The 18203-nt window shown below is 38.6% G+C and overlaps 1 protein-coding gene across 7 annotated transcripts in view; it reads left to right on the top strand.

Annotated features, from left to right (window-relative positions):
• The window catches only part of Map3k20 (mitogen-activated protein kinase kinase kinase 20), a 172541-nt gene that overhangs the window by 119653 nt on the left and 34685 nt on the right, over positions 1-18203 (top strand). For 5 of the 7 annotated variants that reach the window (XM_048812504.1, XM_048812505.1, XM_048812503.1 and 2 more), the window contains 4 exons: positions 3889-4024; positions 16060-16104; positions 17875-17905; positions 18001-18140. In XM_048812504.1, the coding sequence (XP_048668461.1) occupies positions 3889-4024; positions 16060-16104; positions 17875-17905; positions 18001-18140 (352 nt within the window). Of the gene's footprint in view, positions 1-3888; positions 4025-7755; positions 13535-16059; positions 16105-16594; positions 16700-17874; positions 17906-18000; positions 18141-18203 lie in introns of those variants that run through there. The other 2 variants (XM_048812509.1, XM_048812507.1) reach the window with 2 other exon arrangements.

Raw genomic sequence — 18203 nt, forward strand, 5'->3', positions numbered from 1 at the left:
AACTGTTCAGGAGGCTGAAGTAAGAGGATCACAAGTTGGACCCATCCTAGGCAACATAGGGAGACCCTGTCTCAAACAAAGAATACTTCAAGGTGAAAAATGAGCAAAATAAATTTGATGATAGAGGATGGAGGAAAATACATCAGTATGTTTTTGGAAAATACAGTTGGCCAGGGGGCATCCTTAGTGGCTCTTTCAGGAACTATTGACCCTGCTCTTAGGGCTGGAGAGAAAATGTGTATTTTTTCCTGAACCAGCAAACCATAGATTGAGAATCCTAGAGCTGTTTTAACTGAACTTGGTAATTGGTTAAAGACATGGGGAGTAATATCAATTATAATAATAAACACAGTTACTGTTCATGAGGTTCCTACCAGATGCCTGTACTTCATTTGGATTATCTTTTTAAATCCCCATGGCAACCCTAATTGTATCACAGATACAAAAACTGAAGCCCAGGCGGGTTGGGTAACTTGCCGAGATCGTACTGTACTGAGATGAAGCCTGTAATGGGACCCAGGGGGTCTGGTACACAGGCCACTCCGGCATGTATGCTGCACTGTGCTTTTGCTGGACTGTGGCCACTGGTTATGCCAACTCCCCATTAACATGCAGGATTCATTTAACTGGATCCTGTTTAGCTACGAGTCATATTACAGGGCATGATTGTTTTAGGTTATCATTACAGCAAAAAGACTGTCTTACTCAATCTGCCAAGTGCTGAAAAGAATGATGTTTTTATCAAATCATCTGGGTATTTCAAAGGACAACATATTCAGACTACTTCTTGCTTTTCCCCAACTTTTGTGTGGTGCCTAAAGCCATGGGACTGGGGTCCAAAGACTATTTTAGCGAATGAGAGTCACAGTGCAGTCTGCTTCCAATCCTGCTGTGGTGTGTCTGGCAGATGATTGTTTTCTGGTAGAGCTTTCTCTACACATAGACCAGATGGAACATCTATTTTTGGAAAATTAAATGATTCTAAAATTCTTTTTTAAAGCTAGATTATTAAAATCCACATAAACTGTGTTCTTCTTGTTGGTCTAATAAATAAGAAAGAAATCTAGTATCAGCCATTTCCCTGTTCATCAAATCCTCATCTTGATTCTCCTCCTGTTAACATAAGAGCAATAATGGCAGTGAGCATTAAGAACAGAAAGTGTACCCTGTTTGTCCTGTTTGCAGTTTTTATTAATCCCTGTGATTGTCTACAAACGACGGCATTCTGCATCAAGTGAGTTACATAGGGTTATGAGCATTCAGACCCATGTCTCTGGCAAACACTGTTTGTTGTGTTTTTCCTTGGTGACCAAAGTCCTCTCAGCATGACATGCCTTCTTGACAACAAAAAGCTGAGATCAGAAAATGTAATCGTTCCAACTTAGATTTTAAGCACAAACATATGATACATAACACTAATGTATATTTATCATGTAATATATATGTGTGTGTGTGTGTGTGTGTGTGTGTATATATATATATATATATATATATAAATTTTAGCAAATAGATCTTTTATTTCAAAGTAAGTGTCTATTTAATGAAAGAAGTTAATTACAGTTCATTGCCTGTTCATAGAAATACTACTTGAAATCAAACTTGGTTGGGTTTAGTTTAAGAGAAAACATAAAATTTTCACCAACCAAGACACTTGAACTATAATTTTAGAACAGGAAGTTTATATAAATGCACCAACAAATGCACTTGATACAGAACAACACACCAGAAAAAAAGGGAACATCTAGGGGATCAGTGTCTGTCCTTGGGCTTGAGTTTCTTGTGGTACCTAACCTCAGAGCCTTGGGCACAGGAGCCGGAACACAGCTGGGAACCTGGGCCTGAGGAGCAGATGGAGGAAGATCTGTTCAGTCAGTGTTTGTTTGTGTGTCACAATTTTCAGCTTACTTAACTTTTGATCTCTTTTCCAGAAGGGCTCAAAAAATCGCAGTGGGCTCCCAGAGCTGGAACTTGAGATGAGCTCTTGGGTTCAATTACAAGTGAAACAGAATGTGTTGGCCATTTACCCTGACTGAAAAGAACATCAGTGAGATCAGTCTCACTGGCAGGAGAGTTGGGACTGGTTGAAAAAAGGGCTGTACAGACTAATGGCCCACACCACTGCCATCTCACCTCTGAGCATGCCCAGCTGTGAGGCCTCTTTGCCACCCTCTGACTGAAGATAGCTTGCTTTTTTCTTTCTTTTTTTTTCTTTTTGGATTACAAAGTTTATCCTAACATTTTCCATATTGATTTTTCCCCTCAATCCCTCATTTGAAAAATAAAAGCACGTTGTCTGTGAATGGGCATAATATCCTTGTCAGAAATATCAATGGTTTAATTTGGATTTTATAATAGTCTTGATTCTGAAATATTGCTGCTTCCGGGCCTTATTAGAAACTATGACGCGATTCTCTTTATGCCTTTTCACATGGCATGAATGAAAGGGATGGAGTGTTGATATTTGTGGGTGGCATTTACTTGCTGCCTCCCTAGCTAAGGAACTTTTCAGTCAAGCAGAGAAGCAAAGCCTTGGGCCCACATCCAGACCCACCTCAATAACTGTTCCCTGAGTTGGACTTTGCCAGTGAATACCTAGAAACCACTTGTTTTCCTTCATTAAGTTCTTATCTGTAAGAGTATTAGAATAAGCCTCTCACATCCTCTGATTTTCCCTGGTAATAAAAAGGCAGATTTTGGTTGCACATATTCATTAACTTTGACCAGGGGCTCTCCCTTTCACACCTCCCCATCTCCCTGAGGATGCAGTCTAAGGCACGGGGGCATAACTGTTGGCAGCACTCAGGAGCCAATAGACATGGCACCGATTTCCCACTTGCCACCTCTTCCTCCTTTTTGTCTTCCTCTCTGTGGGCCTTCCTTCCTGGCCTCCCCTTCCCTCTCCCCTTCTCCCAGTCCCGTCTCATCCCCTCATTACTGTGGCTTACTTACCAGCTCTTCAGAAACTCAAGGAAAGGACTTCCAGTTCTCCAAGCATAAATTTAGACATCATGACAGCCCTGCAGGAGAAAAAAGTTTGTGCCAAGCCATGTTAGCAATTTCCCTTGCTGTGAAGAACAGGTTTCTATTACTGGTCACATTGTTCCAAGTGTGAGGTTGGTGGGCCCAGAGAGATGAAGCAGAAATCTTCCTTTAAACATTATTAAGAAAGAGATCTTCAGAGCTCCTCTGGCCCACAGTGTCCTATACTTACCTGATTGTAAAGACTTTCCTGAGTTTTTATCAAATAATGCAAGTCCTTCCCAGCCCCCTGTCTAATGAATCATGAGCTCCAAGGAAAGGGAATCTGTGCTTTTGTTGTTTTGTTGTTTTCAACAAGCTGCCCAGGTAATTCTTAGGATCAGGCAAGTTATAGAGTCTTGATATGCTATAACCACCACCCCTCCAACCAAGGAAGCTGAGTCAGATTAATCTATTGATTGCTAGGGTTGCTCAGCCAAAGGTAGGCTAAAGTGCCATCTCAGTCACTTGCCAACAGTATGATACTGATAGCCTAACCTGAGTGTCATTTTCCCATCCATAATACAAATTAGTAACTGTTTGTTGGGCTGTTCTGGGAATAAGATGAGATATGTAATGTACTTTATAAACTCTATAAACAGCTCTCTGACTATAGGCACTCACTAAAGACTAGCCTAGACACCAGCTCCAGGTTATGCTGCATCCCACGACTCTGATGCTTTGTTGCAATACTTTGAGCATGTTTTTCCAAACCAGAAGCTCCCTGTTGATTTTTAAGGATATAGAAGATGCCTGGTTCCCTGGGTATGTCCTGGTCAACTTCAAAACACACGCATTAGTCTTTTACTCTGATGAGCATTCTGATGGACACTGTAGTAGAGTTGAGACTTACCAGTTGTCCTTGTGCAGGTGTGAAATTGAAGCAACCCTTGAGAGACTAAAGAAACTAGAGCGTGATCTCAGCTTTAAAGAGCAGGAGCTCAAGGAACGGGAAAGACGGTTAAAGATGTGGGAGCAAAAACTGACAGAGCAGTCTAACACCCCGGTGAGTACTCGCACCCGGCTTCCCACGTGCAGCATTAGAATGTGGCTGAGCATGGCAGCTCTTCTCCTGTCCTGCCTCCTCCTCACTTCCTGCCTTACGCCTGTGTGCTAAAGGCCTTCATTTGTAGCAACTAGTATAAATGATCAAAATGCCAGAAATTTAAAAGAAAAGTCCTGTCCTATTTCTGGCTTTTTCCTTAAGAAATGTTATTCTCTCCATGTGCTTGTATATTAAACTTACAAAAATAAAATCTGATGTATTTTCACACCATCTGTTAGGTCCCCAGAACATGTGCCTAAATGCTGATTAACTCTTTATTAACTTCATCAGTAATTAATAACTAACTCCAAGGTAGCTAAGAAAGTCTTTGTGCCACAATTGAACCACATTTTTCTTCTAAAATAGAACTAGCCTGATGGTGTTAATATTCCTTGCTCAATTTAGTGTCATGACCATGGAAGCAAAATATTAGAAAAGCTTAGGATATGCTTCTAGTATATTCTATATCCAGGAAGAGTCTTGATTTTTCCCAAGTATTATATTTAGAGAAAAAAAATTCTTTTTAAGGATTTTACTATGTACACACTAACCTTGAGCTTACATTCTAACATAATATGTTAAAGTCTAAGCAGATTTCAGCATTCTTTTCTGTTTTAAATGACTTGTTTCCTAGCAACTAAGTACAAATTTATCTGTTTTTCCAGGACTTTTAATGGGAAATATTTTCCCACTCAAAATCACAATGATAGAGTAAAAGTAAACTTATGTTTTTATATTTTGATAGTTGCTATGACAATTATAACAAATAACTTAAATTCCCTTCTTTTTAAATTTATATATTCATTCTAATTTGTTGTACATGACAGCAGAATGAATGCATTTCAGTTCATAGTACAAATATAAAGCACAATTTTTCTAAATGCTCTTCATTAAGCAGTCAGTGCGCAATTGCAAATATTTCCCAATGTCTAAAGAGTAAAAATAGTTTGTCTTCTTTTCCAACTTGTATAGAAAAGCAACCTGATATCCAAAAATGAAAACGCAATGAAATTAAATGTCCATTATCAAATTTAACTTTTTTAAAAAAAGATTTTTGTAATCCAGTGGACCCCAAAATAAGAGTTTAATAGCTACACATAAGACTATCTTGGGGCTGGGGATGTGGCTCAAGCGGTAGCGCGCTCGCCTGGCATGCGTGCGGCCCGGGTTCGATCCTCAGCACCACATACCAACAAAGATGTTGTGTCCGCCGAGAACTAAAAATAAATAAATAAATTAATTAAAAAAAAAAAAAAAGACTATCTTGGGACATTACAAAGGTACATTTTCTAAATTTCTAGATTTCACTTGGTTTTCAAGTAAGGAGTAGAGGGAAGTTCCCTGATGAGGTTGAATTGATGCTGGCAGGCAGACTAGAAAGCACTACCCCAGGGATCTGCACAGGAGCCCTACTTTTCTAGGCTGATGAGGGACAGGAGCAGGAATGGGCCCTTGTCCCTGCAAGCACGTCCTCTGAAGCCTGAGAGGATTTTTTTGTTTTATTTTTCAAATGCATTGAAATCTTAAAGCACTGCATGGCTTGACTCTTTCTAAATGTAGTATTTTAAGAAAAAAAAAACAACTTTAAACCACCTATTACAGTATGCTTTAGAACCTTTCTTTGAATTATTGGCATCAGTTTTGCTAAGAAATTATGGGCTGCCTTGCACACATTATTGCTATTAGTAACATAGTTGTGTAATAAATAATAAAACGCTATGAGTGCTCAGTAGGATGTATGCTTGCATTTTAACTCCAGAAAACTTTCTGTAAAGGAACTGCTCTGAGGGCCACCATCTAACAATGGACAGCATGAAGCACAATCTCAGTGAGATTTCCTTTGCTTTTCTTACTTATGAGGTCTAAGTTTTCTTTCTTTATAGTACCTGCTTTTAATGTCTCCTCTGCTTAGAGCTGGTATTTCTGAAGGAAAGAAAGTTTATGCTCAGATATTTTATAAGTAGCTGTTTTCTTTTATCCTCATTTCAGTTTCTAGTTGGCTTTAAATGAGATTACTGAAAGATAAAATAAATCTTTGAAAAAGGAAGTGGCTGGAAGCTGAGGTTTTCTGTATGTAGCCTCGTCTTAATTATAAAACTTTAACGTTTATGTAACTTCATAAAAACCATTTATTGAACTGATTTCAGGGACACTGTTTTCTAAAATTAAAAGTTAAAGATACTTGAGAAGATGAGTTCTCTATGCATAAATAAGGATGATGTTTCTTTTTTAACTACTGTAGCTTGCTTTAAAATTTTAGGAATAAAATCTTATTTGAGGGACATTTGCAGAAATCTTTGGTGTCTAACATAACATGAGGAAAGACCTCTGAAATAATAAAATAAGCAACCAAAAGTTCCTGAGAGGATCTAATAATTAAAAATAAATTTGAGAATCCAAGAAGGGTGCCAACAAGGGAAATCACATCCTGTTTCCAATATTTAAGGATCAAAAGCAACTTTTTTCTTCCATATACCTGGTGCTTTTTAGCTGAATTATATGAAATTATTTCTGAACTAACACTTCTAGGAGTCTTCCTAATAGAATGAGCTGTTTAAAAAAAGAAACAACAACAACTCAGATCCAACTTCAGTTTAAAAACTAAGAAACTGGTACTAAGTATTGGGTAACTTTATACCCAGAAAGTCAGGGTCCTCCAAGAGTTAGGTGATTTGTAGATCATAAACTTATTCATATTAAACCACATCAGAAATACAAGCCTTCATTTGCTTATTTCTTAAGAGGAGGCTGGAACATTTTACATATCCTAACTCTGGTATGAATATGACCGAACATTTATGGGAGTAGGTTGGCTGTCCAAAATAATTATGTAAGATTTTTTAAAAACATTTTTTAACCTGTGCAAAAGAGAATTATTAGGGGGGAAAAAAAGTTCTATTAAAAGGATGAAACTTGAATATTTGAGGATGAAGAAAACAGTAATCTAAATGAATATTCCCTCCCCCCATTTTCACATATATTTACATACTTGTGTAGAACTGAAAAGTTAGACACATTCTAGAATTTATTCACAAATAAATTATTGAATAATTTGGACAAATAGTACTACATAACATCTGGCTGAAGTAAATAATACAAGAAAGCACATGGGTTCTAGGCTCATTTTTAGTGCATAGTCAGAATACTAAATCAATTTAAAAGGTAATTAACTACTCAAATTCTCCTTGAACCACATTGAGAACAGAACTGATTTTATACTTCCTCTGAGCTTTTCTTCCTTGGTACAGAGTTTCTTAATTTTTCACTTGAGATTTTGTGTCTGCTTAACTTCTTCTTCTTCTTCTTCTTTTTTTTTTTTTTTTGATATGATGGTTTACTAAATGTTTCTATGTGGAAGTAAAATTGGGAAAAATTAAGAGAAATTTCAAAAACTATTTTGTTTTAAGCAAAATGAAGGCTGAGGACTTGCCTCTTCCTGTCCATTTGAAATTTTGTTTCCTGTGGTGCTTTGCAAACTTTTGTTTATGATTTACTCTGTCATTCATAAATTACGGCAAATATGCTGGAGCTAAATCTGCCATTAATTAAATTCTCACCTATTTCCCTACATTCATGGATTTCACTAATCACTTACTTCCTGTGTAGTACCAACTAATTTTGTGGTATCTATTTTCTTATTTAAATTGGTCCTAATTTCTCTTTTTACTTCTGTCCTTTCTTCCCTTTGATAGCTTCTCTTGCCTCTTGCTGCAAGAATGTCTGAGGAGTCTTACTTTGAATCTAAAACAGAGGAGTCAAACAGTGCAGAGATGTCATGTCAGATCACAGCAGCAAGTAACGGGGAGGGCCATGGCATGAACCCAAGTCTGCAGGCCATGATGCTGATGGGCTTTGGGGATATCTTCTCAATGAACAAAGCAGGAGCTGTGCTGCATTCTGGGATGCAGATAAACATGCAAGCCAAGCAGAATTCTTCCAAAACCACATCTAAGAGAAGGGGAAAGAAAGTCAACATGGCCCTGGGGTTCAGTGATTTTGACTTGTCAGAAGGTGACGATGATGATGATGATGACGGTGAGGAGGAGGAGAATGACATGGATAATAATAGTGAATGAAAGCAGAAAGCAAAGTATTAAAGTTGGAAATGTTCAGAAAGAAAATTGTTCTCTCAGTCTGCATAAATAACAGTAAGGAGGCAGAAAATCAAGCACTGCATTGTTAGGCCAATCACATTTACAGGACAGTCATTTCCTTATCTATTTAACTTTTGATTGATTTTTGCTTATAGAAAGGGGGAATGATTAATCCAAAAAGATATATTTATGAATCAGCAAATACGGTGCCTGATTATAGAAATTTGTACTTCTATATACAATATAGTATTTTTAAACTAATGACATTCTGGCTTTTTCTTTTTTTAATGAATATTTTATAGTTTGTATTTGACTTTATTTTATTCCCTTTATTCACTTAGATAAGAAAACTTGCATTTTGAACAAGCACCCTTCACTCCTAATTCTTTTTTGACACTTGATTCTTCTGGAACATATTACATTTTTTTTTCTTATGACAATGTATTGTAACGTCAAAAATGATTGATAGTGACTATAAAATTCAACCACAAAAAGATTGACATGAAAGAAGATTGTAAGAAAATGCTTCTTCAGAAATACCTAAATGCCAAGAATCTTTAATACTTAACAGCACAGCTGCTCAAAGTGCTACCTGGGAACTGTTCTCAATAGTCCATTTGAAGGTAGATACTCCTTCTGAAGCCAACAGTAGGTGGCGGCTTGCATACCAGAGCTAACCCAGGAAGCACTTTAACAACAACACACCATCATATAAGGCTTATCCACAGAAAGGGGGTGTGGGGGGCACCTGTCCCAAAGGGATACTCCCAGGTAAGCACATACTAAGCACCGGCCTGCTCTTCACTTCCAGTAAGGGCGCTCTGCATGACCTTTTCTTGGTTTTCCAGAGGGGTGTGATAATACTGAATTCAAAATATATGTATCGATATCTTAAAGAAGAAAGTAAATGTTTTAAAATGAAAGCAAAGATAAGTCACCCTTACTTAGGTATAAGCAAATTCTGAAGGGTGCTTTCTATATCCAATCTAGTTTCTCAGAGTAGTTTTTTGTTGTTGTTGTTGTTGTTTTAAACCTGTTCAGTGATGCTGGTATTTCAGAGAAATTGACACAGGTGCTGCTCTAAATATGAGGCTACAGAAATATTCTCAGAATGATGTCATAGGTTTGTCAGAGCTCATTTAAACTATAAAACACCATTTTTAAAATTGTAACTAGATAAAGAAAAGCAAAAGAACCAAGTTTTTTCTAGCCTAAATTGAAAAGCAGACAATTAAACAAATAGTCAAATTAAACTTGACTATTAAACAAAACTACTTTTAGCAGTTTATTATATTAAAGTTAAAAGAAAGGATGTCATCATGGATATTATCTAATATTATTTCTAAGTATATTCATAAAAGGGTCTTTTAGAATTTGAACTATGATGTTCTTTTAATTCCCATTGAGAACTAAAAACTCTACCAAATGGTCAGTGTGCTGTGCCACTGACCATTATATAGGGAGAAATCACTAGTAAAATGTTGTAGGTTTCTACTTGCTGTGCAACCCAGGGCACAGTATTTAATCTCTGTGAGTCTGTTTGCTCATCATTAACATGGGAATAATAGTAACCTACTTCAAAGACATGTCATGAGGATTAAAAGAAATAACATGTATAAGGCACTTAACTCAATACCAAGCACATGGTAAGTGGCCAGTTAATGTCAGCTCCTATTAATTGTGCCAGTGAAAAGACACTGAAAAATAAGTGGTTTTAGTAACCTTCTGGAAAACTGAACTGTCAATTTCAAGTGATACTGCTTAGTACATGAAGTGAAAATTTAAAATGAGTAGCTCTCAGGAAAGAAAGAGAATATTCTTAGAATCTAAACTGTACAAACTGATTTAATTTAGTTGCTCTTGGGGAAAGTCTGAGCCCTGACAGGTGCCCCAGACGGTGTTGTTTGCAGGTTGCGCCACCAAATTGAGCATATACAGAATGAGCAGGTAAACCTTTGCCCTGGAAGGTGGGTCCTCCTCACACCTCTGCTGTAACTCCTCTGTCTGTTCACATAAGATCCAGCTGCATGGGCAGCCTGTCTGCTCAGAGACAGAGATGTGCTCCCCACACTAGCCAGGCCATGCAATCAGAACATCTTGGTGGAGCAGAAGAGACACCTTGCAGCTACTCACTTTTCAGGGTCCCTTGGAACCTGAAGGAGAGAGCAGAAGGTATGGGGTTGTAAAAGCGCGTAGACCTTTTCCAGGCAAAAATAAAACCATTCATTCCATAGATATTCACTGAACCCCTTCTCTGTTACAGGTAATGTTTTGGGGGAACAGCTAGGGGAAGAAAGCTCTTTGCACTCATGGAGCATACATGCTATGAGCAGAGAAAATGCATCATGTGATACGTTAACGTTCACTAGGTACCTGCTGAACAATGATTCAGGAAGGAGGAGAAGGCCAGTGGAGGAGGCTGAGGTTTTTAAAGTGTGGTCAGGAAATGCCCCAGTGATGGGTGACTTTGAGCAAAACTGAGGAAGCCAGGACATCTCTGTGCATGGCAGGATCTTGTGTAAGAATGCGAACCAATCTTACCACCTCTTAAGAACAATCCAGGGTAAATCTAGAACATATAAACAGAATGAAACTGACATTTTCTTAATTATCATATAAATCCATGTGATTATAAATAAAGTTGTGGTGCATTAAAAGCAGCCAAATAGGACCAAAAAAGGAGAGTTATAGGAGTCTGTATGTAGACCTAGGTTTATCATTAATTAGATAGCATTTCTCCCACTCTTAACTGCTGCCATTTTCCTCACCAATATTCCAGAGATGTCATAGCTCAATACTCTGCTTAGTAATATAATGTATTATCATTAAGGAAAGACATGTAGTACGTTACAGAAGAATCAAGTGTCAAAGAAGAATTAGGAATAAAGGATGCTTATTCAAAATGCAATTGAATTAAGGGAATAAAAGTCAAATGAAAACTATAAAATATTCAGAATAGTATGAAGTGAACACATGCTGTGCTTTCCAGAGGAGCATAATAGTCCTGGATTCTAAACATGTGCCATTAAGAAATTGCAAGGATTTAGGATACAGCAGAATTGGCTCAAAATTGTTCTTCATCTGGAATTGGACTATATGGCTTTGGCTCTTTTAACTTTTTGTTCCAAATCAGGGTCCTGGTGGTTTTAAAATGGTAAAACATCCCTGAAATCCAAATCACATAAACAGAATTTTGCAGTGCTCTCATTCTGTCTGGAAAGATTATTTAAAAGACTTTAGATTGCTAATTTTATTAATTTTAAAAAGAAATGCCTATTAACCATGTGTAGAATTTCTAAAGATATTAATTGTACAGCTTCAAATTTCACTTTTCAGATCAGTTTTTGAAATGGCAAATTATCAGTATTAGACTTAGTTCGTTTCTTAACAAAAATGTACATTTCTAAAGAGACGAGTTAAAGAAACAGAAATGTAAAGATTCAAAATGAGAATTGAAACTCTAAATTGTAATAATTGTCAGAGTCATACAGTTGAAAATGTATCACCTTTTGCCTTTTTTTCTTTAGTCACAAAGTTGAGCATGTAGAATTTGATAACACCCTACTAGTGGCTCTCACCTGGAGCAGCAGTGTGTCACCTGATGGTGTTTGGGGTGGGGGTTGGGGCTGAGACACATTTTCAGTTGTCACAATAACCAGGGCGGTACATAGTACCTCCTGCCAAGACTGGTAACATCCTGCAAGCCAGGGACATTCCCACACTGTAAAGAATTCTGTCCACAATCTCCATAGCATCGGTCCCTTCCCCAGTAGGAAACTCATTAGATCTGGCAGTTTTAGAGTTCCACCTCTTAATTGTTTTCCCCAAATGAAATTACCCAAATTCAAAAAAGAAAGAATAGAAATAAAATAAATTATAACAACTAGAGGCTCAGGTTATAGTTCAGTGGTAGAGTGCTTGCCTAATGTGTGAGGCACTGAGTCTGATCCTCAGCACCACATAAAAATAAATAAAATAAATGTATAAAAAATTACAACAACTACTCAATCAAAATTTTGTGATTTCATCTCAGATCCACCATTTGTGGAAATGGTTTCATGGTGGGGCGGGCAGAGGGGGCACTCTCCATTATACTGATCAATGATGCCACAATATATAAAAAGAAAAAGTCTTCATTATGTTAGTTATAGTTCTTTGAAAAGTTGCCAGATTAATTTAAAAGGCCCTTTTCCTAACAGCATATTTTTTAAAGCAAAATCACATTTTAATATTTTATGTAAATAACCAGTGGGAAGAGTGTGAAGGCACATAGCACAACTGTTTTTAATGTTCTGGAAATATTGAGAGCTGTTTTTCAGGTAGTGATTTATTTTAACATGCAGTGGGTTTTTTAGACTTCAACACCAACTGACATACTCAAACTTGGTCCCCATTAAAATCAAAGGAATTGGAGGTAGGGGAAGGGTTTAGGAGAGACCCAGAATGACTTCTCTTAGCCTACTATGTACATAACTTTGTTTTTCAGAGTTTTCATTAGAGAGATAAGAGTTTTATAAAAGACAGTTTTAAAACAGTCTAAAATATTGACACTATTTTTCTTTGGATCTTTGTTCCACTACACTCATTAGCTATGTAAAACTAGTAGTGTCTTACTATACCACATATATAAGAGAGCATAATTTTTCTATGATCAGGCACCTTTTGCTGCTTTTGAGTAAGACTGTTTTCCTGTTTAGATTTTTAAGCATTGCCAGAGAGGTGAATCTGCTCTATTCATCTGATTGTAGCATAGCCTGAAAACTCTAGGTGCAGTATTTCTATGATGAAAATGAGTGGTCTATCAGAAAATCTGAAATCTGGGGGCTGGTCATTTTCTCAGACCCTAGCTTCACATGCACTCTGTTGCCTGTGAGGAACTTTCTGACATGTGATTACTTACTTCAAAACTAGAGTTTCAGGCACTTACACTAATTATTTTATATCGTGTGCAGAATAGTTTATCTTTTAATATTAGATATGATACACTGCACATACTGCTTTTGCACTCTTAAAAATTTTGTACTAAATGATAGAAAATATTTATATTCTTTGAGTGTGAGCTTTGAATAGATGGCATTATCACTTTATTGTTTTTTTTTAACAAAAACCTTCTCTTAGTTATTCTAATGCATTGTTATTCTGAGCAAGTCATATGCCAAATATTGTGTATAATGTTTGTATGGAAGATTAAATTTTACTCTCGTGTGGTAAGACTATTCAGTTACTGCCTTCATAGTTGGAATTTGATATTCCAGCAAAAATTCCACAGTGTATTCAGAAATCCAAATTGGTGTCATACATTTCATTTTGATGTGAACTTTACTTTGCTTTCCTTTGTTCTAAGACTCCATTTTGCAATAAACGTTTTGACAGTAAATCCCTTTGTTATGTGTTGCTGTGTATATAAGATCTTTGTTAAAGTGGATTCCCAACATCCTTTGAAGGAATCATTGTCACACACATGCACATGAGTGTTAGCTTTTTTCTCCTGAAGTCAGTTGGAGTGTAAATAATGAATTTCTAAAGTGATGGGGCAGTCATGAGGGATTTTTTTTTTTATCCCCAAAGAAAGAAAGGCTTAGAACTCATCCTTCAGCAGATGCACTGATATGTTAACAAGGTACAGAAAACATAAAGGAAATGGTAAGCCACTATGTGGCTGGAGATCATTAACTCTTATCCCCTGTCTTGCCAAATTCAAACCGTCTTGAAGCAGCGCCTGGCTCCAGCTTCCTCTCACTGATCTTTGTGTGTCTCATGCAAGGACTCCTGCTGGAGTGAGTCAGACCCAGTCCAGTGTCTTTCCCTGGCACTGTGTGGGCTGAGCCCTCCTCAGAGAACTCCACTCTCCTTTGACATTCAAACCAAAGATGTTGGTTATTTCACTTGCAACCTTTATTCTATTCAAAAAATACTTATTTCTCAATTTAATTTAGCACATTTGGAAATTGTACAAAAATCAAAACATCACACATGCCCCCGTTTCCTGTAAAAGCTGGCCTCAATGCAGGGAAATATTTCCACAACGCAGCCTGGTGTTTCTTGAACTAATGAGAAAAGTTCCTTATTTCACATTTGTGTCCATGATGGGAGAAGGAACGACATATTTCTGCAGCTGGATACAGCTGCACTGTGAAGAAATAAAACTTGTCATGAATTTTCTTTGATCAAGTTCAGCTTTAGATTCAATCCCTTGAGTCTTTCTCTTCTCCACATTGTTACAGCAGGTGAGTGTGTTGGATGATTCCTACATAACTCCAGTGTTTCAGAGGAGGGAAGGGACACTCCTTGAGGTAATCGAAGCACGTGGAGGGTAGCTGAGTATACATAGAATAGTCTGGATTGAAGTGTAAGCTTTGTGTCTTTGCAACTTGTCTATATTACTCAAACCTACATATTTATATTGATTTTAACCTGTAGAATTAAAAAAAAAATCCTGTTCTGCATGCTGCTGCCACCCCCTCCCATCTTATGCACTTCCCCTTTTTCCTCCAAATGTGAGCTCCCAGAATCTTCACTTAGGCGAACATGCCACACCCATCCTCCCTCTTTCCCTCTTCCCGGCCCCCCGCAGGGTTTTGCCTTGTTACTTCTCATCTGGAATCACTTCTCTTCGCCCTGCAGCACCCAGCTCAAGCCCCTGTGCCTTCCATTCCCCCATGATACATATGGAACCCTTTGCTAATACACTGGCCTTTGTACACCACAGACACTAAACTCCATACCAGAGAATTCAGCATTTCAGTACATGCAGCCTTCAATTTTATTCATTCTACAAAATGGTTCAGCAAAAATGTACCAGGTATGGTATGGTATTCTAGGTACTGAATAAACAATGGTGAAGGTGGCCTTGGACTGTCCCACATATCATCCACACCTGTTTCACCTTTAGTTCTATTATAAGCTCTTGAAGGAGCTGTGCCTCTCCTAGCAGTCTTGAGTATGTGAATAAATACCTGCAGGTTAGAAAGATTAAATAATCCACCCTCTGGTCATTAACATTAATTGTAAAAGCAACCAAATTCAGCTGCTGCTTTTCAACTCATCCACAAAAAAATTATGATTTGTAACAGGTTGAGTGACACTTTGACATGTTATCTCGTGAAGAAGCCAAGCATTATGGCTTGAGCTCTAATCCAACCCATAGGACACACAGATTTTTTTTTAATTAGGTAAGCATTTATTATTTAGACTGTGATCATCAGGCCTACACTGAACAGGAAGCTCTTTGGGCTGAAAACGGTGTGGGCTGAAAGTCTCCATTCGTGCTTGTGCACCTGGAAGCGAGGTGTTTTAGTCTATGCTAGTGCAACTCTGCACCTGGGTTTCTTAGAACAGTTCTAGTTTTGCATGTCTTACTTCCTCCCTGGATCCTGATATTTGGTATTAAAGAATATAATGCAAGTGATACAGTTAAACACTTAAACCCCTCCCTCCGCCTGTGAGAATAGGCATACTAAGTCATCTGGTTACCAAGTGCTTGCTTTGGAATTTTCATTGATAAATTGATCCTCATGTTGACTGAGAATTCTGAGGAAGTCTTGGTATCTGGTAAATGTCAGAGATTCCTTAATGCTGAAGCTTTGTTACAGGATATAAAACCATTCCTAGTGTGCTAAGGACCAAGAGAAGTACATACCAAGTTGTAGAAAATCCCCCCCTAAACAGCTCACAAAATGCAGCAGATTGTTACTAGAGATTGATACACATTATTGGCTTCTGGGGTCTAAATCCCTAGAACAGAGAACTTTCTTGTAAGGTCAGGGAAATTGCTTTCCATTCACCCTGACCTGCAGGAGGAACCACGCCAGAGCAGCCACTGAAACCAAGTAAGATGAGAGGCTAAACCAGAAAGAAGAGGATATTATTTTTTTTTTCATGTCATTCATATTTCCCACGCAGCTGCTGCCTTCCTTTGAGATTGGTGCATGGACTGAAGACGACGTGGTAAGCTGCTTCTGTTAATGCCTCAGTGCACCTGGACAGGTATCTCACACATTTATCCACAAGTTTAAAAATGCAACTAGAGGGAATTGGGCCATAGGAAAATCTAACTATCAGAAGCTGACAAATTTCATTTTCCCCTGTTTTTGATACAATAATAATGGAAAATGAGGCCTCCCTAGACAAGCAACTATCTCCTCAAATCTTCTAAATCTTCACCTTCCCATTGGTCATGAAACTACTCCAGAATATAATAATAAGTACCAATAATAAAATTAAAGCAGTGACCCAGGAAACCAAATGAACATTCTTGGAAAAACTTTGACTGTAAACCTTCCTAAGATGCCAGATATGGACTTGAGCCATGGTGGAGAAGGATCTAGTAAAGGCAGTGCTGGGCTGGGATTTCCCCTGCACTGGGTTTCCTTCCCGCCTTAGGCCTGCTCATAAGTGACAGCTTCATATTTGCCATCCTTGCTCTGGCCTTCCCCAGGAGGAATGGACACAGTGCTCTCAGACATCCTCTGCAGCCATAGCCAGAGGAGCTCCAGGATGAGAGGATGCTGAGAGGATGCGGGCAGAATATTTAAGTCCAAAGGAAGTCTTCCGCACCACGCTCCAGGTAGAAGCCCTGAGGAACAATCCTACTTATCTCCATATCTGTTTCCTTAGTGACAAAACAGGTAGGAGAATTCCTGATCGGAGCCCTCAGGGACTGTCCAGGTCTGTTTTACAAGCTAGAGGGCATCATTAAATGAAGAAAAATATAAAGATGGAGCATAGTCTTCACAGGCTGGACCCCATCTCAGGGAATAGACCCAGTGCCTCCAGGAACACTCTCGCTGCTAGATCCTCTTCAGAAGCTCCATTCACCTAGCCCAACCCGATTTGTGGGCCAGGGCATTTCCCTTTCTGCTCTTTGTATTCCTCTGAAGTAAAACTTTCAGCATTAGGTTGTCTCTGGCTCCTGCAGGGGAGGAAACTTGGCACCAGTTCTCAGGTTCTGAGCCCCAGTAACACTAACTCTCCTGCCAACCCTGCTTACCACGGAAAGAGGACTTAGGGTCTCCTTTATTCCCAAGCCTGCACATAATCTCTTTATCCCTAGCTGCAAACTTGGCCCCTCTGCTTTGAAAAGAAATTGTTAAAGCACTTGGATTACAACAGTTATTTTTAGTCTTTGCTCTGAGTTTGAGTGGTTTCTAGGCCATTTAAATAAAATTTCAGGGTCAAGGGCTCCCCAGAAAGTCAGAGGGACTGAACCTGGCCTTCTATGTGCCTTCACACATAGAAGGTAATGTCAGAGGCCAGTGTGATCAGGTGCCAAGTGAGATAAAAGGATAAGGGTTCACTGGTCTAGCCTCCTCACTCCACACAGGAAGTTCCATGCTTTGACTCGTCCAGGGCCACGTGGCTATGTCATGACCAGACAAGCCTAGGACAGAGGATTCATTCTGTCCATCTCTCTGTGCACTGCTGTGTGAGCCCTGTTACTCATACAACTCCTGAATATAGTGCCCCTGGGCAGTCCAGAGACCATGGGCACATCTGTGGAAAAACCACTTTAACCACCCTCTTGAAAACATTTTAACATTTCTCCCAAGGAAATGCCCCACAAAGAGAGGGATCTCTCCAATTTCAAAGCTTGAGATTTTAAAATCAGAGAAACTCTCCCATCTTACCTTTGTGGCTGAGCCAGGAATTAGAGATATTTTCACCTGTTGAAAATGCTGTGTGTGAATTTTCCAAACCATGTATGTCCTCTCTTCACAGTATTTTTGGGTTCAGCAGCTCGTCAGAAAAGGCAAGTGGAATAAGTTACCTTTTTATTCATGGAGTTAACTTTGTCGGGGACATGACTTATTCTAACCTCTTCTTCCGTCTCCTCTCTTCCCCCAGGTGACTCTTCAGTGGAGATGAGTGGCTATGCAAGTTTGTTTAAGGAAAACAACATCACAGGCAAGCGACTGCTGCTGCTGGAGGAAGAAGACTTCAAAGACATGGGCATCGTCTCCAAAGGACACATCATTCATTTTAAGGTACCTTGCAAGGAAAAACATCCCATCCACAATTATTTACTGAGCACCTGCTATGCATGCAAC

The sequence above is a fragment of the Marmota marmota genome, unplaced genomic scaffold (genome assembly GCF_001458135.2).
Source record: "Marmota marmota marmota unplaced genomic scaffold, marMar, whole genome shotgun sequence".
In the NCBI taxonomy this organism is placed as follows: Eukaryota; Metazoa; Chordata; class Mammalia; order Rodentia; family Sciuridae; genus Marmota; species Marmota marmota.